This window comes from Peromyscus eremicus, chromosome 10 (assembly GCF_949786415.1).
Source record: "Peromyscus eremicus chromosome 10, PerEre_H2_v1, whole genome shotgun sequence".
Taxonomy (NCBI): Eukaryota; Metazoa; Chordata; class Mammalia; order Rodentia; family Cricetidae; genus Peromyscus; species Peromyscus eremicus.
Window position 1 is genome coordinate 43465354 of NC_081426.1, and position 16377 is coordinate 43481730.

At 39.0% G+C, this 16377-nt stretch overlaps 1 protein-coding gene across 1 annotated transcript; it reads left to right on the forward strand.

Annotated features, from left to right (window-relative positions):
* Positions 1-14764: 14764 nt before the first annotated feature.
* Positions 14765-15533, forward strand: LOC131920650 (large ribosomal subunit protein eL19-like). Its single transcript, XM_059275062.1, has 2 exons — positions 14765-14970; positions 15149-15533. The coding sequence occupies exons 1-2, from the start codon at positions 14765-14767 to the stop codon at positions 15531-15533; spliced, it is 591 nt and encodes a 196-aa protein (XP_059131045.1).
* The last annotated feature ends 844 nt before the right edge of the window (positions 15534-16377 follow it).

The following is a 16377-nucleotide window of genomic DNA, read 5'->3' on the forward strand; positions in this document are numbered from 1 at the left end:
TTTAGGAGAATAATTTATGTATATGCATGTATACACACACATACATGTGTATACATATACACACAAACATGCACATACACATACATATTTAAAGTGGAAATAAAGAAATTGAGAATCTGGAAATTGATTCCCTTAAATACACCCATTTCTCAGATACTGTTTGGAGATAGGCATATTCTGAGATCATTTTGGATTTCAGTATACATAATTTTCACCAAGCTCATGAAATTTAAGTCATAGAGATGATCTTGATAGAGTTTCACTGTAGTGAATATATTTCTTTAAATTATGGGAAAACATATCAAAGTATCTTCAAAGAAATATTAGTCCTTTCAGATAATCTGTAGGAAGTAGCTTCAAAAAGTCCATTACATTTGGAAAATTTTGCACAAGACATCCCCTATGGGAAGGATTCTGATCCATATTAGCACATCGAAGACCCTGAAATGTCTTGCAGTTAGGAAATAATTTAACTTGATTCCTTAAACACATCTGTCTATGTAACTCCTCCTTTTTATTAATATCATCCAAATCACTTTTCCAGAATTCCTGATTCTATACTCTCATTGAGTAGAAATGTATATCATAGTTTCCCAATAAAATCCTGACAGTGGCCAAGCCTTTGGTAGTTATCGAATAAATATATTAATTGATTTACCAAGCCTTGTAAGGTAATGAGATTGACAGTAGAGACCAATTAAACGTAAATTGATTTATGGAAAGTGTATCATAAAGTCTGGCATTCAAATGAAAGCCTTATCAACTAGAAGCAGGTATAATACTGAAAGCAAGAAGCAAAGCTACCGCCCACAGAGTCATTGAAACACACACCCTGACTTCTGGAGAGCCCTGCCTTTGAGGGATGAGTACATCCTGTAACAACTCTTAATGTGCAGTCACTTGCAACAAAATTACAGAGGATTAAGCCTCCTGACAGCAGGGACAGATGCTTAATCCTATGTCACAAGCACTGGAAGGCTCTTTACTTGGAAGGGAGGAAACAAGTGTGTGTCTTTCCTTTAGTAAGACATACATCTAGAGGGTAAAGCTGACCCCCACTTTGGTGGTCATTCTGCAAAACGGCCAAGTGCTTTACAATTAAATACACACACACACACACACACACACAAAAAAAAAAAAAAAAAAAAAAACCCTAAGGCTGTACTGGGAGCTAAAATGGGATTATTTCATTTTCATTTTCCATTGCCAACAGGGTAAACTGGGGGATTCCATTACCTTCACTGAATCCCCATTTTCTCATTTGCCAAAACCCCTACCTACTCAAATATGCCTGCAGATTATATGACCTCTCTTTCTTAACTGGAGGAGGAGGATCCATCTGTTGTTAAGGAGGATATTTCAACATTTTATTTGTAATAGATGCAAGAAAATCTTGTGCTAGTAAACATTATTCTTTAATTGATTTTATTCCCTAACTGATTCTAACATCTTGCTTCAAAATACAACTTACGGTCTTAATTCCCTTTCAGAATGAAAAGATAACAGAGGTTATTCTGCATTAGAGAAAGAATATTAGCCTCTGTAACATTTTATGGACAATTTTAACTTGGAGGAAACAGTGCAACAATGAATACATCCCAGCATTTAAAAGTTGTCGCTGACACATAGAAAGATTTTTAGGGACTGGAAAACATTCCTGATTTTTCAAATCTGAGTGTCTATTTGGGCATATTTTATTGCTCATTTCAAAATATTATGCAACTGGGAGAAGGGATTTTTGTATTAGCAGCAAATTATATAATCAAAATTAATAGAGAAAAGTGTCCCTTTAGTTTTCAGTAGATAAAGAATGAGTTTAATTAACACAGTAAAGTGCATCTCCCTCTGCTACCAGTGACTAGAGATGGCAGACAGAATTAGGTCATTGCCTCTTGCTGACAGCACAGTAACAAGCGACAGAGTGAAGAGCCTTATTTCACACGATGACTAAGTGCAGTGTTTCTGGGATGACTTTCTGTCACTATTTTATTTGTTCCCTTCTAAGTGTATAAAGTTCTGCATGCGACATGTGTAAGCTGTAAGTGAGGTTATTATAGCATTTCTCAATACATGCTTACATCAAGTCAAATGTCTTCCCATTACTCACTTCAGAGCAAAAGTTCTTCCCTGGGTTTGTATTTATTATACCCTGCAGATCATCCCAAAACAGTATCCCAGGTCTCATATAAGACTCCACTCATATAACTTTAAACTCCAACCAGATATTCAATAGTAAGCACAGAATAAACTGAATTACAAGAAACATGTTGCCCAGGATGTTCAGCCCATATAAATTATCTTAGTAACGGTGAGATGGAAGAGAAGGAATGGTGGTTGAGTGATGGGCTCTGAGCTGAAAATAAGATGGTCCTTAAGGACTTGCAGGTCTTCATTCAAAAGAATGAACCAGAGTCAGCAAGATGGCTCAGAAGGTAAGAGCACTTGCTGTGCAAATCTTCCGACCTGAGTTCAATCCCTAGAAACCTAGAGTAGAAGAGAAAACAAATTCCCAAAAGTTGTCCTCTGACCTCTGTATGCACACTGAAGTATAGATGTATACACCCCTCCACATACACTAATAATAATAATCAATAAAAATCACAAAGAACCAACCAGAACAATCCGTTGGCTGCTGGGTTTTTCTTAAAATATTTCAAGTCTTCATCCAAATGGAAATAGAGTGTCATAAAATTAAGAGTGGAATTCAATGGATGAAGAACACTGTCACCTAGGCAACCATGTCACCATGTACCTATCAAAAGTGTGTGCCGTTTGTACCAAGAGTACATCACAACATTGCAGGATTCTTCTGCATCACGTTAAATGTTTTTGTAGATAAGAAATAAAATTTGCACCGCCTTTAATCCCAGCACTTGTGAGGCAGAGGCAGGAGGATCTCTGAGTTCAAGGCCATCCTAGTCTACACAGCCATCCCAGGGCAGGCTTCAAAACTACACAAAGAAACACTGTCTCAAAAAAAAAAAAAATGAAACTTTGTTGGAGTGCCAAAACATTGTAACCTCAGAACTGAGAGGATCTTTATTTATAAAATCAAGGACTTGTCCACACTTATTGTAGGAATCAGGTCGTTTCACAGAGACAGGACTCCTGGGATATATGCAGATATCCTTGTGATGGTTTTAGAGGCCAAAAAGTTCTAACAGCTGAAGTCTCCATATGCGAACTAAGAAGCCTGGTGGTCTGAGTCACTCTTTATCTGAAACCTGAGATGGGGATGAGCCTGTGTTGTAACCTGCAGTGGGAAAGTCCAGGAACAAAGGACTTTGCCTTTGGAAATCAGAAAACAGACAGCCCAGTTCTTCAGAAGTGAGACCGAGTTTGTCCTTCCTCTGTACGCTTGCTTGTTTGTTTTTGTCCTTGTTGGTTCTTCAACACATTAGAAGCATGCATCAATCTTCTTTACTAGGTCTACTGAGTCAAGAGTTTATCTCTTATACAAATACCCTAGCTGTATTTTCATAATTTAAAACTTAGACTGTGGAGACTGGAGAGACGGTTCACCGGTTAAGAACACATACTGTTCTTGCAGAGGACCTGAGTTGGGTTTCCAGCGTTCACATCAGACAGCTCACAACTATCTGTAACTCTAGTTCTACAGGCCTAATGTCTTCTTCTAAATTTCGTGAGCACCTTTACTCACACATGCACAAACTCACACACCAACACACATTTTTTTTTAATTAAATCTTAAAAAAGGAAAAAAACAATCTTATTCTCTGGGGACAAATGTGTGTCGGCTCCACCTTTTACGGAGAGTATGATTTAACATAAGTAACCACATTTCTTCTATCTCTATTCCTTGTGCTGTTTATTTGTTAAACTGGCTATTCTGGAGATTGAACCTAGAACCTTGTATACATCAAGTCCGTACTCTACCATGGAGCCATGGAGCCCTAACGTAACAGTTGTTTTTTCCTGAAAAAATACAAATGATAGAATCAACTATTAAAATTGCTTGAAGGAGGATGTAAGATGAATTATATGAACTATACTCATAATATTTATAACTCATTCACCCTATATCAATAGGGTGAGTGAGTTCTACAATGGTCCCCTCCATGGTAGGAGAAGTGCTCTTAGTGAACCACCTCCTGGTTGATCTTTTGTACCTAGCATGAACCTTTTTTTTTAAATATTTTTATTTTATAATTAACTTAATTTCACATATCAGCCACGGATTCCCCCGTCCTCCCTCCTCCTACTCCCCAACCCTCCCCCCAATCCACCCCTCATTCCCACCTCCTCCAAGGCAAGGTCTTCCCTGAGGAGTCAGCCCAGCCTAGCATGAACCTTATGGTTGATCATTTTAACCACTGTGTCATTAGCACACTAAATGTCATTACTTTAGTGTTATCATTTTGCAAAATAGTAGTATTAAACCAATGCTAAATATTACCCCCATTTTCACAATGCAGTTGAGTTGAAGTCACTCAGCTGAGCACACTGATGTGGCTACAAAGTAATGTCTCTACAATTACCTGAGAACTCCATCATTATTTCCTTACATGCTCAAACAATACAACTCTTCTTCAGTATTTCAAGTTATTTCTCTACTCTTTAAAGGCTTACTCTGTAATCGAAATATCCTCTCCTGTTGCAATTCTTATGCTCAAACCCAACCCCCAATTATGGCATTAGGAAGTGAATTGAAAGATGGTTATGGAGTAAAGACAGAATTCACCAGTAGTATCAGCACTTCTATAAGAAGCCCTGAATAAATCCATCCTACACTTGATATCTTGCTGCCACTAGATAGCAGTGAAAACACAGACATTCATGAGGCAGAAACTATGTCCTCAGAAAACACCACGTATGTCAACATCCTGTTCTTAGAGGTCCTAGCATGCTGAGCATGAGAAATATATTTCTCGAGTTATAAACCAACTAGTTTATTGCACTTTTTAATAACAGTATGAAGTAACTAAGGCAGTTGCATCCAGATCATTTCTTCTCCTCTGAGATCACCAAACTGTTTTTATGTCATTCTCTTGTGAAGGTTTAGTTCATGTAAGCCAGTCTCTTGGAGCCTAGTGCCTCCAAGGCTTGTGTAGGTTACTCATGGAGACAAACTCCAACAACTACTACAAAATAGTACCTGCTGCATGCACAAATGACTATGCTTGCCGTTTGCCAATCTCTACTGGATCCTGTATGTTAAGATTATTATCTCTTAAAAGTCAAGATTATTATCTCTTATCTATTTGTGTGCCCATAGTAATGCCTCCATTGTGCACAGGAGTTATTGAATCATTTTTCTTGGTGGAACTGTCTGCTAATTAATTAGGTGATATACTGATCAATACAGACTCATTATTCAGAAATCATTTGTAAGATTTTTTATTTAATCTTTGACAGTTTTATAAATGTATAAAGAATATCTTGATAATATCCACCCAAAAGGCCTCCCTCTCACATATTCATAAATCATTCAATTAGCACATATAATGCATCCTTACCAAACTGGCTACTGGAAAAAGGTTTAAAGATCCAGTTCTCTACCTCCTGTATGATTCTCACAGGCAGAAAAGAAGCCAACATGCATTTCTTGGGGGGTATGATGATTGCTGCAAGAAAGTATAAACAAAAAGTGCTATAGGAACAAAGGAAAAACTCAGTGTTCTCAATAGAGCATCAGTCAGCTAAAGAGATTTTCCAGAGAATCTTAGGCTTCAACTATGGTGATATTTTATTTGTGCTGAAATGTGATTTTATTTGTATGTTAATAAATAAAGTTACCTGGGGGTCAGATCTAATAGCAAGCCATAGCAGAAGTCTGGCAGTGGTAGCACACACCCTTAATCCTGATCACATGACAGGCAGATCTCTGTGTGTTCAAGGACACCACCAGCATGGAGACACACACCTTTAATCTCAATACCAACCATAGAAGACCTGGAGGTCTGTATAGACAGGCAGTGACAAGGATGTCATGTGTTTGGGTTTACAACCAATGAGAAGGCAGAACAGAAAGTCAATAAAAAGACAGATACACAGGAAGTAGGCCTCTTTCTCAGGGGAAAGACGGCAGTGGCAGGAAGGGTAAGAAGGTAGTTTTAAGTCTCAGCTCTTGGCTACTGCTCTGACCTCTTTGGCTTTTAACTCTGAATTTGGCTCTGTGTTTCTTATTTAATAAGACCCTTACATCTACATTCAACTGTTTCCTCCTTTGTGGTAACCTATTCAGCACTCACCCTTGAGCATCCCCATTTGATCTTCAGAATTAGCCTACTCTATTAATGGAGTTCTTTGCAGTTCACAAAGACATAAGAAGCAGACCCACACTGGCCTGAGTCCCTCGCTCAAGGAAAGACAGGGCACCTTGACTGGAAACTTCTATGAAATCTGCTACACTGTGTGCGAAGATTCTTAGAGTCAAATTCAGTTTGTGTTCCCAGAAGAAGGGAAATGAATGTTGCAAATGCAAAGTAATTGATGGACAAACTTTCAATGTCGATGCCTTGCTTAGGTCTCAAACTTTAATATTTCTTCTGGTTATATCTGTGTGCAGTCGTTCTGTAACACATAAAAGAAATTGGATTCATGGTGGATTCAGCAAATTGGATTATATTTTCCTTACTAAACCAGATGTTTTTAGGGTTTTTTTTCTAACCAGGATACAAGAAATGGACTATGTGAAGGGTTTCTTTTAAAAATATTTTTTACACAGGTAGCGAACAAAGCAATACCTTGGAAAATCTGGGTTCTTTCTAGATCTTCTTTGTTTTGATTCAAGTTGTGTTTGTTACTTTTCTCATGGCTGTGATAAAATACCCCAACAAAAGCAACTTAAAAGAGAAAGGGCTTAATGTCTATCATGGTGTGGAAGTACAGTCCACCATGGTGGGAAGTCATGGCAGCAGAAGCTTGTGGCAGCTGTTCATATTGTGTCCCTATTCAGGAAATAGAGAGACATACATGTGTCCTGGTGTTCTGCCACTTGCTCCTTTTTTTTCCAGACCAGGAGTCACCATGGAGTGACAATGCCTCAGTTAGGATGGGTCTTCCCACCTCAAGTAACCAAGTCTAAATAGATCCTACAGGCATTCTCAGAGGTTTGTCTCCAAGGTGGATTCCAGATCCTTCTAAGTTAACAGTTAGTACTATCCACCTCAAGAAGAACTTCATGGTGTCAAGAGAACTGCTCTAATGTCGAGACTCACGGGATATACCTATTCCACGAAGAGATAAAGAAGCAGTTCAGCCATTGACTCTATCCCTTTTAATCAAGAAAAATACTTCCTGGAAAGACTGTGATGGGGATTTCTTATTTCGTTGGTACTTTGGGTCCATCTCTTCTGCTAGAGTAAAATATAAAACATTGGGTAATTTGTAAATAATAGAAACTTATTTCTTGCAATGTTATGTATTAAGAAATCCAGGACCAAGGTATCAGCAGATTAGTGTCAAACAAAGTCTTGCTTTCTGTTTCCAGGATGATGTCCTGGTGCTGTATCCTCTCAGTAGGGGCATTTCGGGGGGGGGGGGTGGAGGAAGGGAGAAATAAATTGATGATGGCATTTCCTACAAATAAGGATGGATGCCCTGTGATTTAATTATCTCCACCAATCCCTCCTATCATTAACCTGAGATACAAATTAAGCATATGGAATTTGGAAAGTAACCAATAGTTAAGTAATAGCAATCTAATGTGATAATTGCCATGCTTATGGGAATGGTAGCTTGGCTAAAAGTTATAGATAGCTAGTAGATAGGTTATCCAAAAGTGAGCACCAAACTGTTTTTACATCATCCTCTTGAGAAGGCTTTATTAATATAAACTGCTATCCTGGAGACTAGTCTTTGGTAGATGAAAGACAATAGGTGATAAAAAGATAAAATAACTGGAGTTAGGGATGTAACTCAGTAGGATCATTGCCTAACATGCACGAAACCCTGGGTTCAATCCCCAGCACCACATAAAGTTGGGCATAATTGTACATGCCTGTAATCCTAGTACTCAAGAAGCAGAAGCAGGAGGCTCGGGAGTTCAGGCCCAGTCTTAAGTATATAATGAGTTCAAGGCAAGTCTGGGCTACATGAAGCCTTGAAAGAAAGAGTTATAAAAAGATAAAATCATAGATAGATAGATAGGTAGATAGATAGGTAGATAGATAGATAGATAGATAGATAGATAGATAGATAGATAGATAGAATATTGATTAGATGATGGAAAGACCACACTACCATGATTTTTCCATTAAGGTAAGTCTCAGCTAGGAGGCTGTGTAAAGCCTGTCTTTTCTTTATCAAGGCAGCACAGACACAAGAGTTACATTTACTCAAGGCAGTGTTATCATGGGGTAATTTCACATAAATTGTCACATTGGTAAGAATAAGTATCCAGGAACAAGTCTGAAGAAAATAAATTTAGGTCCCTGAAATAACAGACTTCCACAAACCAACCCATCTAAGAATCTTCATATAAATTTCTATACCTTAATAACTAGGGTTTTAACTAGTGTTTTGTTTTTTTTAAACTTCAAAAGCTTTGATCTGAAATCCAAATTTTATATTGTCATTGGCTTTATTAGATAGCAAAAGGGGCAGATACAGAATTTTCTGGAACTAAACTGACAACAGACATCCATAGAGCAAACACTAGAAGCTAGGTCTCTTAAGTTATATGCCTCACAGTCTCTTGATTTTCTTTCACTCCCAGGATCTAATTTGAGACCACTAATGGCACAAAGAAATGCCACTTCAGCTTTATGGGTCTCTGTGGTGATATTATGTTCCACAAAATATTGTGCACCCTAATAAACTTATCTGGAGTCAGAGAATAGAACAGCCACTAGATATAGAGGCCAGAAAATGGTGGCACACATGCCTTTAATCCTAGCATTCCAGAGGCAGAGATCCTCCTGGATCTCTGTGAGTTCAAGGCCACACTGGAAACAGCCAGGCATGGTAACAAGAGCCTTTAATCCCAAGAAGTGATGGCAAAAGCAGAAAGATATTTAAGGCATGAGGATGAGGAACTAGAGCCTGGTTAAGCTCTTAGGCTTTAGAGCAGCAGTTCAGCTGAGATCCATTCGGATATGAGGACACAGAGGCTTTCAGTATGAGGTAACAGGATCAGCTGAGGAACTGGTGAGGTGAGGTGGCTGTGGCTTGTTCTGTTTCTCTGATCTTCCGGCATTCACCCCAATACTTGGCTTCAGCTGTGTTTTTATTAATAAGACCTTTTAAGATTCATGCTACAGGTCTCCCTATTTCAAACTTACTAGAACTGGTTACCTCCCTTCAAGGGGTTCAGATGTCACACTCTTTAAGAGAAATTTTGGCTCCCTCATGTTTATTCCTGTTACCTGTATTTCTGTTCTCACACTCTGTCCTAAATTTGTATTGCTAGAACAAATGCTATGACCAAAAACACCTTGTAGAGGGAATGTTTTATTTGACTTACACTTCCAGGTCACAGTGTACAACTGAGGAAAGTCCACATCAAAATGCAAGCAGGAACTATAGAGGCATTCTCCTTGCAGGCTCACTCTCTTTTCTTGTTCACTTATGCAGTCAAGGCTCATCTGCATAGGAATGGTACTGCCCACAGTGGGTTGATCCCTCCTACATCATCATCAATCTAATAAGGCCAATCTGATCTGGGAAATCCCTCAAATGAAAATCCCTCAGATGACTCTAGGTTGTGACAAGTTGATAGCTGAAGCTAAGCAGAACACACTCCCTCATTAGATGCAGATACAGTTACAAAACAATAACAAAACCCATTGCCACCACCACCACCAAAACCCAAAGAAACGTGTAGTCATGAAGTTTTCTTGGAAGTTGGTATATGATTAATAAAAGATTAAAAAACAGAAATGGGAAATAACACACAAGAAAGGTGTGGAGTACTGTTTTGCTTCCCTGAGCTCTCTCCTGATTTTCGACTGTATCTCATGAATGAATCATGCTACCTGTTTTCTGCCATCAAACACTGCCGGCCTTCATCAAGGAGATGGAAATAAGACTGGTTTTGCAGACAGTGCAGAGGTAAAGTAAAGAGAGAGCATGACTTTTGGGCTCCCCAACAGTCATCCTGAGTCCAAGGGCATTAGCCTGTCATCTTCATCTCGGTATAAAGTACTTGTTTACTTTACGTGTTGAACATCAAATAGGCGAACTTCTTTGGTTTTGACACCATTTGAAATGGATTCAATTGTCATTTACATGCAGCCCTGCTCTCTATGACTACACATTTTGTTTCATGTTTCTTTTGAATGTTGTCCTGTCATCAACTATCCAATCCTTTTATAACAGTAATTTCTGTGATTATTGGATATGATTAAAATGTGTTCATTTCATTTACCCCTTCGGCTGTGCAGGAGAAGCAAATAAGATCAATCACTACAGTGCCTGGTGTGTTTGGTTTATAACACATGTCCTGAATCAGAGGAAATGAGACATGCCTCAGATACTCTTCTGCAACAGAAAGAGCTTTAGTGCTTCGTCTCAGACCTACATAAGTGAATTTCTTAGCTATGCAAAGCAGCTAAATTGCTTAATCTCCATAGGTTTCAATTTGTGTGTTTTCACTGTTTGGGTAAGATTTTATGACTTCTAAAAACTCTTTAACTCCACGGATTATGAAAGAAGCCTTTAACCCCACGGTTTGTGAATGTCAACCCTCTGACTCAAATCAGACACATTTTTATGTACTTTTTCTTAATGTTCCAATTACTGTTGATTGGTTGTAAGCACTTAAAAAAATAATAGAGATGTCACAATAGTATTGTCCAGTTTCTCATAGAATAAATCAATAAAAAGCAAGCAACAATACACACTTATTTGTGGTGTTCAGACCCTTCACATGGGACCTGCCTTCTCCAGATTGCAACACTGACCCTTCTTTTCTTAGGACCTCTGATGTCAGGCTCCTGTTTCTATTTACTATGACAATACTGAATGTCAGGCTGTTATGGCTTTCTTCTGCATGGAATAGTAAATGTGGTAATTTGAATGAGATGGTCACTATAGTCTTAGGTTCTTGAACACTTGGTCTTGAGTTGGTGGTGCTGTTTGGGAGGTTTGGAGGTGCAGTCTTTTGAAGGAAGTATGTCACAGGAGGTGGAAACTCAAGGGTTAAAGGCTATTTCCACCTTTCTTTGGTGCTCTATGCTTCCTGCTCACAGTTTGAGATGAGAACACTCAGCTGTTCCTGCCACCCAAGACTGCTGCCTGCTGCCTGCAATGATTCCCTGCCATGATAGACTTCGACTCTCCAGAACCATAAGCCCAAATAAACTTATAATGATTTTAATGAGAATGGTCTCCATAAGTCCATAGACTTCAATACTTCGTCACCAGGGAGTGGCACTATTTCAAAGGATTGGGAGGTATGGCCTTGTTGAAGGAAGTGTATCAGTAGGGGTGGGCTTTGAGGTTTCAAAAAGCCTATTCCAAGTCCAAAGTCTCTCTTCATGCTGCCTGCACATCCAGATGTAGCCCTCTTAGCTAGTTCTCCAGCAACATGTCTGCCTGTATGCCACCATGATAATGGACTAAATCTCTAAAACTGAAAGCAAGCCCCAATTAAATGCTTTCTTTTATAAGAGTTGCCATGATCATATGGTCTTTTCACAGCAATGCTGACCAAGATAAGATTCTTCCTTCTATAAGCTGCTTTGGTCATGGTTTTGATCATGACAACAGAAAGGTAACTAAGACAGAATGCCTCCAATAATCACTGGATACTTCTTTATTTTCTTCTTCACATTTATTATGACCTGGAATTCATTTTTTGCTTGTACATATGTTCATTGAGTCCCTAAAAGAATAAAAGCTTTTGACAGGCAGGAACTTATTTTTGTTTAAAATATTTTATTTTATTTTACAACATAAAATAGTGCTTGACATATGATATGCATCAAATAGCTGCCTGTACATTGACCAATAGCCAATTGTAAGCACCTGCCACTTTGGATTTCATATTATTACCCAAGAAAAGTGCTTTCAGGAATTACTTCACAAAGAGAGGAATAAAGTTAAGATATCACTAGGAACGTATTTATAAATAAATGGCACTGCCCTTTTCTCAGTTATTAAAATACACAAGATGATTGGGGAACAGCTAGAAAACATAGATATTAAAGGCATTTCTAATCTCATTCAACTGAGAGGTGCCTCAAAGTGTCAATGGCTTCCCATTCTCACACGTACACATTATATACTTCTATCCATTCTGTGTATATGTTTTTCCAGTCTTGGAAGCAACCCATACAACAAGACTCCCTTTCTGTTCCCCTGTATTCTCAAGGAAGCATTCGAGAATCAGCCCACTTCCATACCTGAGCTTCCCATGGAAGGAGGAAGGATGCATCTGACTGCTGAGATAATAGGGGTGTTCTATTCATCCCTTCACACTTCTACAGGGGCAAGATTTCTGCATTTAATCTTGTTGGAAAAATGAAGCGTTGCCTATGGCTTTCTGACTCCACCCAGCCCTAGACAATATGGTTTGGCCTTGTTATCCTTGAAAGGAGACACTATACACAAACTTGCTTATCTATCCATCCCCAACAAGTTCCAAAGTCTACAGTGAAAGACTCTATTTACATTGACCTTTCCAAACCAGCTTTATCAACAGTAAAGCAACAGTGCACTTCCCAGCTCCCTCAGTTGCTATGTCTCTTTCCACATCTCCATTCAGAAGGTGGCAGAATGGGTAGTGAGGGTTTACACTCAACTGCAGCTCTGATTAATGAGCAGTATTTGGTTCTACAACTTGATTATATGGCTAAAATTGTTCCTTTCATTCTGGTCCACATTTGTGGTGTTTTGCTTCACAGCACATTGGTCATCCTTCCATTAGATATCGGGATGTCTGCCTCCTAAAACATGCTATATGTCTTGACGGCTCAGCAGCTTCAGTCAGCTGCAGTGAGTCTGTGTAAGAGAGGAGATGTGGTGCTTGCACTGTGCTCTCCTTTTCATTTTGTTCACACAACTAACCTGATTTTATTCACTAGACTAATAGTCTCTCCCTGTGTTTGGACAGAGCTTTACATAGTCATTTCCAATTCCAAATTTTTAGTTAATCTTAAAACTACAATTTCACTATTGCTATATTTACTTTTAATTCTGCTCTAGCATTTGCTTGTATCTACATATAGAGTATTAGTAATTCATTCATTTATTGCTTCCTGCCTCACCAACTGGCTTAGATCACAATTATCTGTGGGTGAGAAATGCAACTTAATTTTACATCACCTTAGAATGTGTTGTAATGACCATCAAGAAGCCAGGGACCACTTCTTGCTTCCATTATGGGAAAATAATGATGAAAATGAAAATCAGAAAGTAGTGAGGTCTCTCCTGACCTAGAATCTTGTCTCTCAGTGTGTTCACACAGCATCAGTGGTCTCTCCATTCCACTCCTCACTACAAACACTTCTTTACCACTTGTTCATTGCCTTGCTTCCCCCTGGACCATCAACTTGGTGATGACAGAGAATCTATCTGCTTCTTAAGCATCCATGTGTTGTAGCTTCTATTAACATTAAATTGTCCCTCTTTGCAGACAAAGAGTTGTATAATTAAAAGGCCGCACAGCTCCACCAGAAAACTTCTGAATCTGACAAATACACTCTGTTGTTGGTATTTTGGCTCCTTTGCTCTTTAAGAGGCCCACCACCCAGCTCCCAAATAAAAATCACACATGGAGGTTTATTCTTAATTATAAATGCCAGGCTGTATCTTGACTTGTTTCTTGCCAGCTTTTCTTAACTTATCCCCTAAATCTTATTTTTACTCTGTGGCTTGATGTGTATCTGGGTGGCTGGGTGGCTAGCCCCTGAGGTCCTCTTCCTTCTTTAGCTACTCCTTTTTTTCTTCTCCCAGATTTCTCCTTCTTTATATTCTCTCTGTCTGCCAGCCGCGCCCATCATTTCTCCTGCCTTGCTATTGGCTGTTCAGTTCTTTATTAGACCATCAGGTGTTTTACACAGGCACAGTAACACAGCTTCACAGAGGTAAGCAAATGTAACATAAACAAAAGGAACACACCTTAAAATAATATTCTACAACAGAATGGTCCCATTCTGTCATCTGAAACCTGGTGATACAAAGGACTGACAAACAAGACGTATCAATTGTCTCTAGAGCTTAGGTTCAGATCAATCTATATGGCCTACTTAATTGCCAGTGTAATCACCAGAACTGGACCTGAACCCACTACTTCTGTTCTCTGATCCTGTTCAGGCTTTCAACTTGCAGCTGAACTCTGTAGATTTGCTCTCAAACAGTGACTTGAACAGTTCTCTCCTGTTATTTGCCTAGTTCATTAGCTTAGCAATACAGACTTTCTCTCATCTTCCTTCTGAAACCTTCTGGACTCTGTTGCATCCTCTTTAACTTGTATTCATCCTGCAAAAGATAAATAAATGGATAGATTGATAGATAGATAGATAGATAGATGGATTTACTATATGCTGTGAGAATTCATATTAGTAATTAAGATTGGAATTAAAATACCTTAATTTGCCTCAGCCATTATCCCAAGGTAGGCATATTATATGACAGATTGCTGTCATTGAAACTATGGAACCATATCAATTTATTGTTGTTTAATAAATTCTGACATTGTAGAAAGATACAAATGTGTTCATCTATGCTTCTAACATAGAACATTTACAACAAATATCAACATAAAATCAGTATTTTTTACATACACTAACCTTACTCAGAAATAAATTAGGGAAAACACCCCATTTACATAGCCTCAAAAATATTTAGGAATGGAGCCATGAGTATGCTCAGGCTACAGAAGAGGCTTGCCTCCAGCGTCCTCTGCTGTGGTAAGAAGAAGGTCTGGTTGGACCCCAATAAGACCAATGAAATCATCAATGCCAACTCCCATCAGCAGATCCAGAAGCTGATCAAGAACGGGCTGATCATCTGGAAGCCTGTGACTGTCCATTCCCTTGCTCGATGCCGGAAAAACACTTTGGCTGTCGAGCGGTGGTGGCGCACACCTTTAATCCCAGCCCTCGGGAGGCAGAGGCAGGCAGATCTTTGTGAGTTCAAGGCCAGCCTGGTCTACAGCGCGAGATCCAGGAAAGACGCAAAGCTACACTGAGAAACCCTGTCTTGAAATACCAAAAAAAAAAAAACAACAACAACAACAAAAACAACGGAAGGGCAGGCACATGGGCATAGGGAAGCATAAGGGTACTGCCAATGCTCGAATGCCTGAGAAGGTGACCTGGATGAGAAGAATGCAGATCCTGCGCCGACTTCTCAGAAAATACCGTGAGTCCAAGAAGATTGACCGCCATATATATCACAGCCTGTATCTGAAGTTCAAGGGGAATGTCTTCAAAAACAAGCGGATTCTCATGGAACACATCCACAAGTTGAAGGCAGACAAGGCCCGCATGAAGCTCCTGGCTGACCAGGCTGAGGCTCGCATGTCTAAGACTAAGGAAACCCGAAAGCGCCGGGAGGGGCATCTCCAGGCCAAGAAGGAGGAGATCATCAAGACTCTGTCCAAGGAGGAAGAAACCAAGAAATAAAGCTTCCCTCATGTCTGTACATAGTGGGTTTCCTGTGGCCTCAGGTGGATCAGTCATTAAAATAAAACAAGCCTTAAAAAAAAAAAATTTAGGAATGAACCTAACCAAGGAGGTAAAAGACCTGTATAAATAACACTTTAAAACACTGACAAAGAAATCGAAGAAGATACTGCACAGTGGAAAGGCACACCATGCTGCTGGATTTGCTGAACTAATGCTGTGAGGTTGGCTCTATGGCCGAAGTAATTGACAGATTCAATACAAGGCCCACCAAATTCCAGTGACATTCTTCACAGAACTAGAAAAAAAAATCCTGAAGTTTTTATAGATGCATCAAGACTACATGGCTAGCAGAAGCAATTCCAAGCAGAAAGAACACAGAGGTCATATCTCCTAATCTCAAGCTGTACTGCAGAGTGATAATTCAAGAGACAGCAAGACACTGGACCAAGACAAACACACAAACCAACATACAGACTAGAGAAACATAATAAAGACCTGGCAATCAACACACAGAGCTATGCACTCCTACTTTTTATATTTTATGATATTTTCCATGACATTACAAAAATAATCTTACAAGTTAAAAGTATATAATCTGAGTTAATACAAGAAATGGATAATAGAGAAGTCTAGAGAAGGAAAATGACTCAAAACATAGGTACAGAGATCATAAAACTTTGTCACTGTATAAATAAAAAGGGTGGGAGGGAGAACGGGGTAAAAACTAATAAAGATTTTGGAAACAGGAACTCTCAGCATATCAAATACCATGGAATAAATTATAAAATGTTTCTGGGAATTATCTTCCAAGAACCTCCGCAAGTTGAGGTGTTGGGACCTT

Excerpts from the sequence above, each read along its gene's own strand:
- LOC131920650 (XM_059275062.1), top strand. The coding sequence starts at position 14,765 with ATGAGTATGCTCAGGCTACAGAAGAGGCTTGCCTCCAGCGTCCTCTGC. Across the intron at positions 14,971-15,148 it reads TGCCGGAAAAACACTTTGGC|ACAACGGAAGGGCAGGCACA; the intron begins TGTCGAGCGGTG and ends ACAACAACAAAA.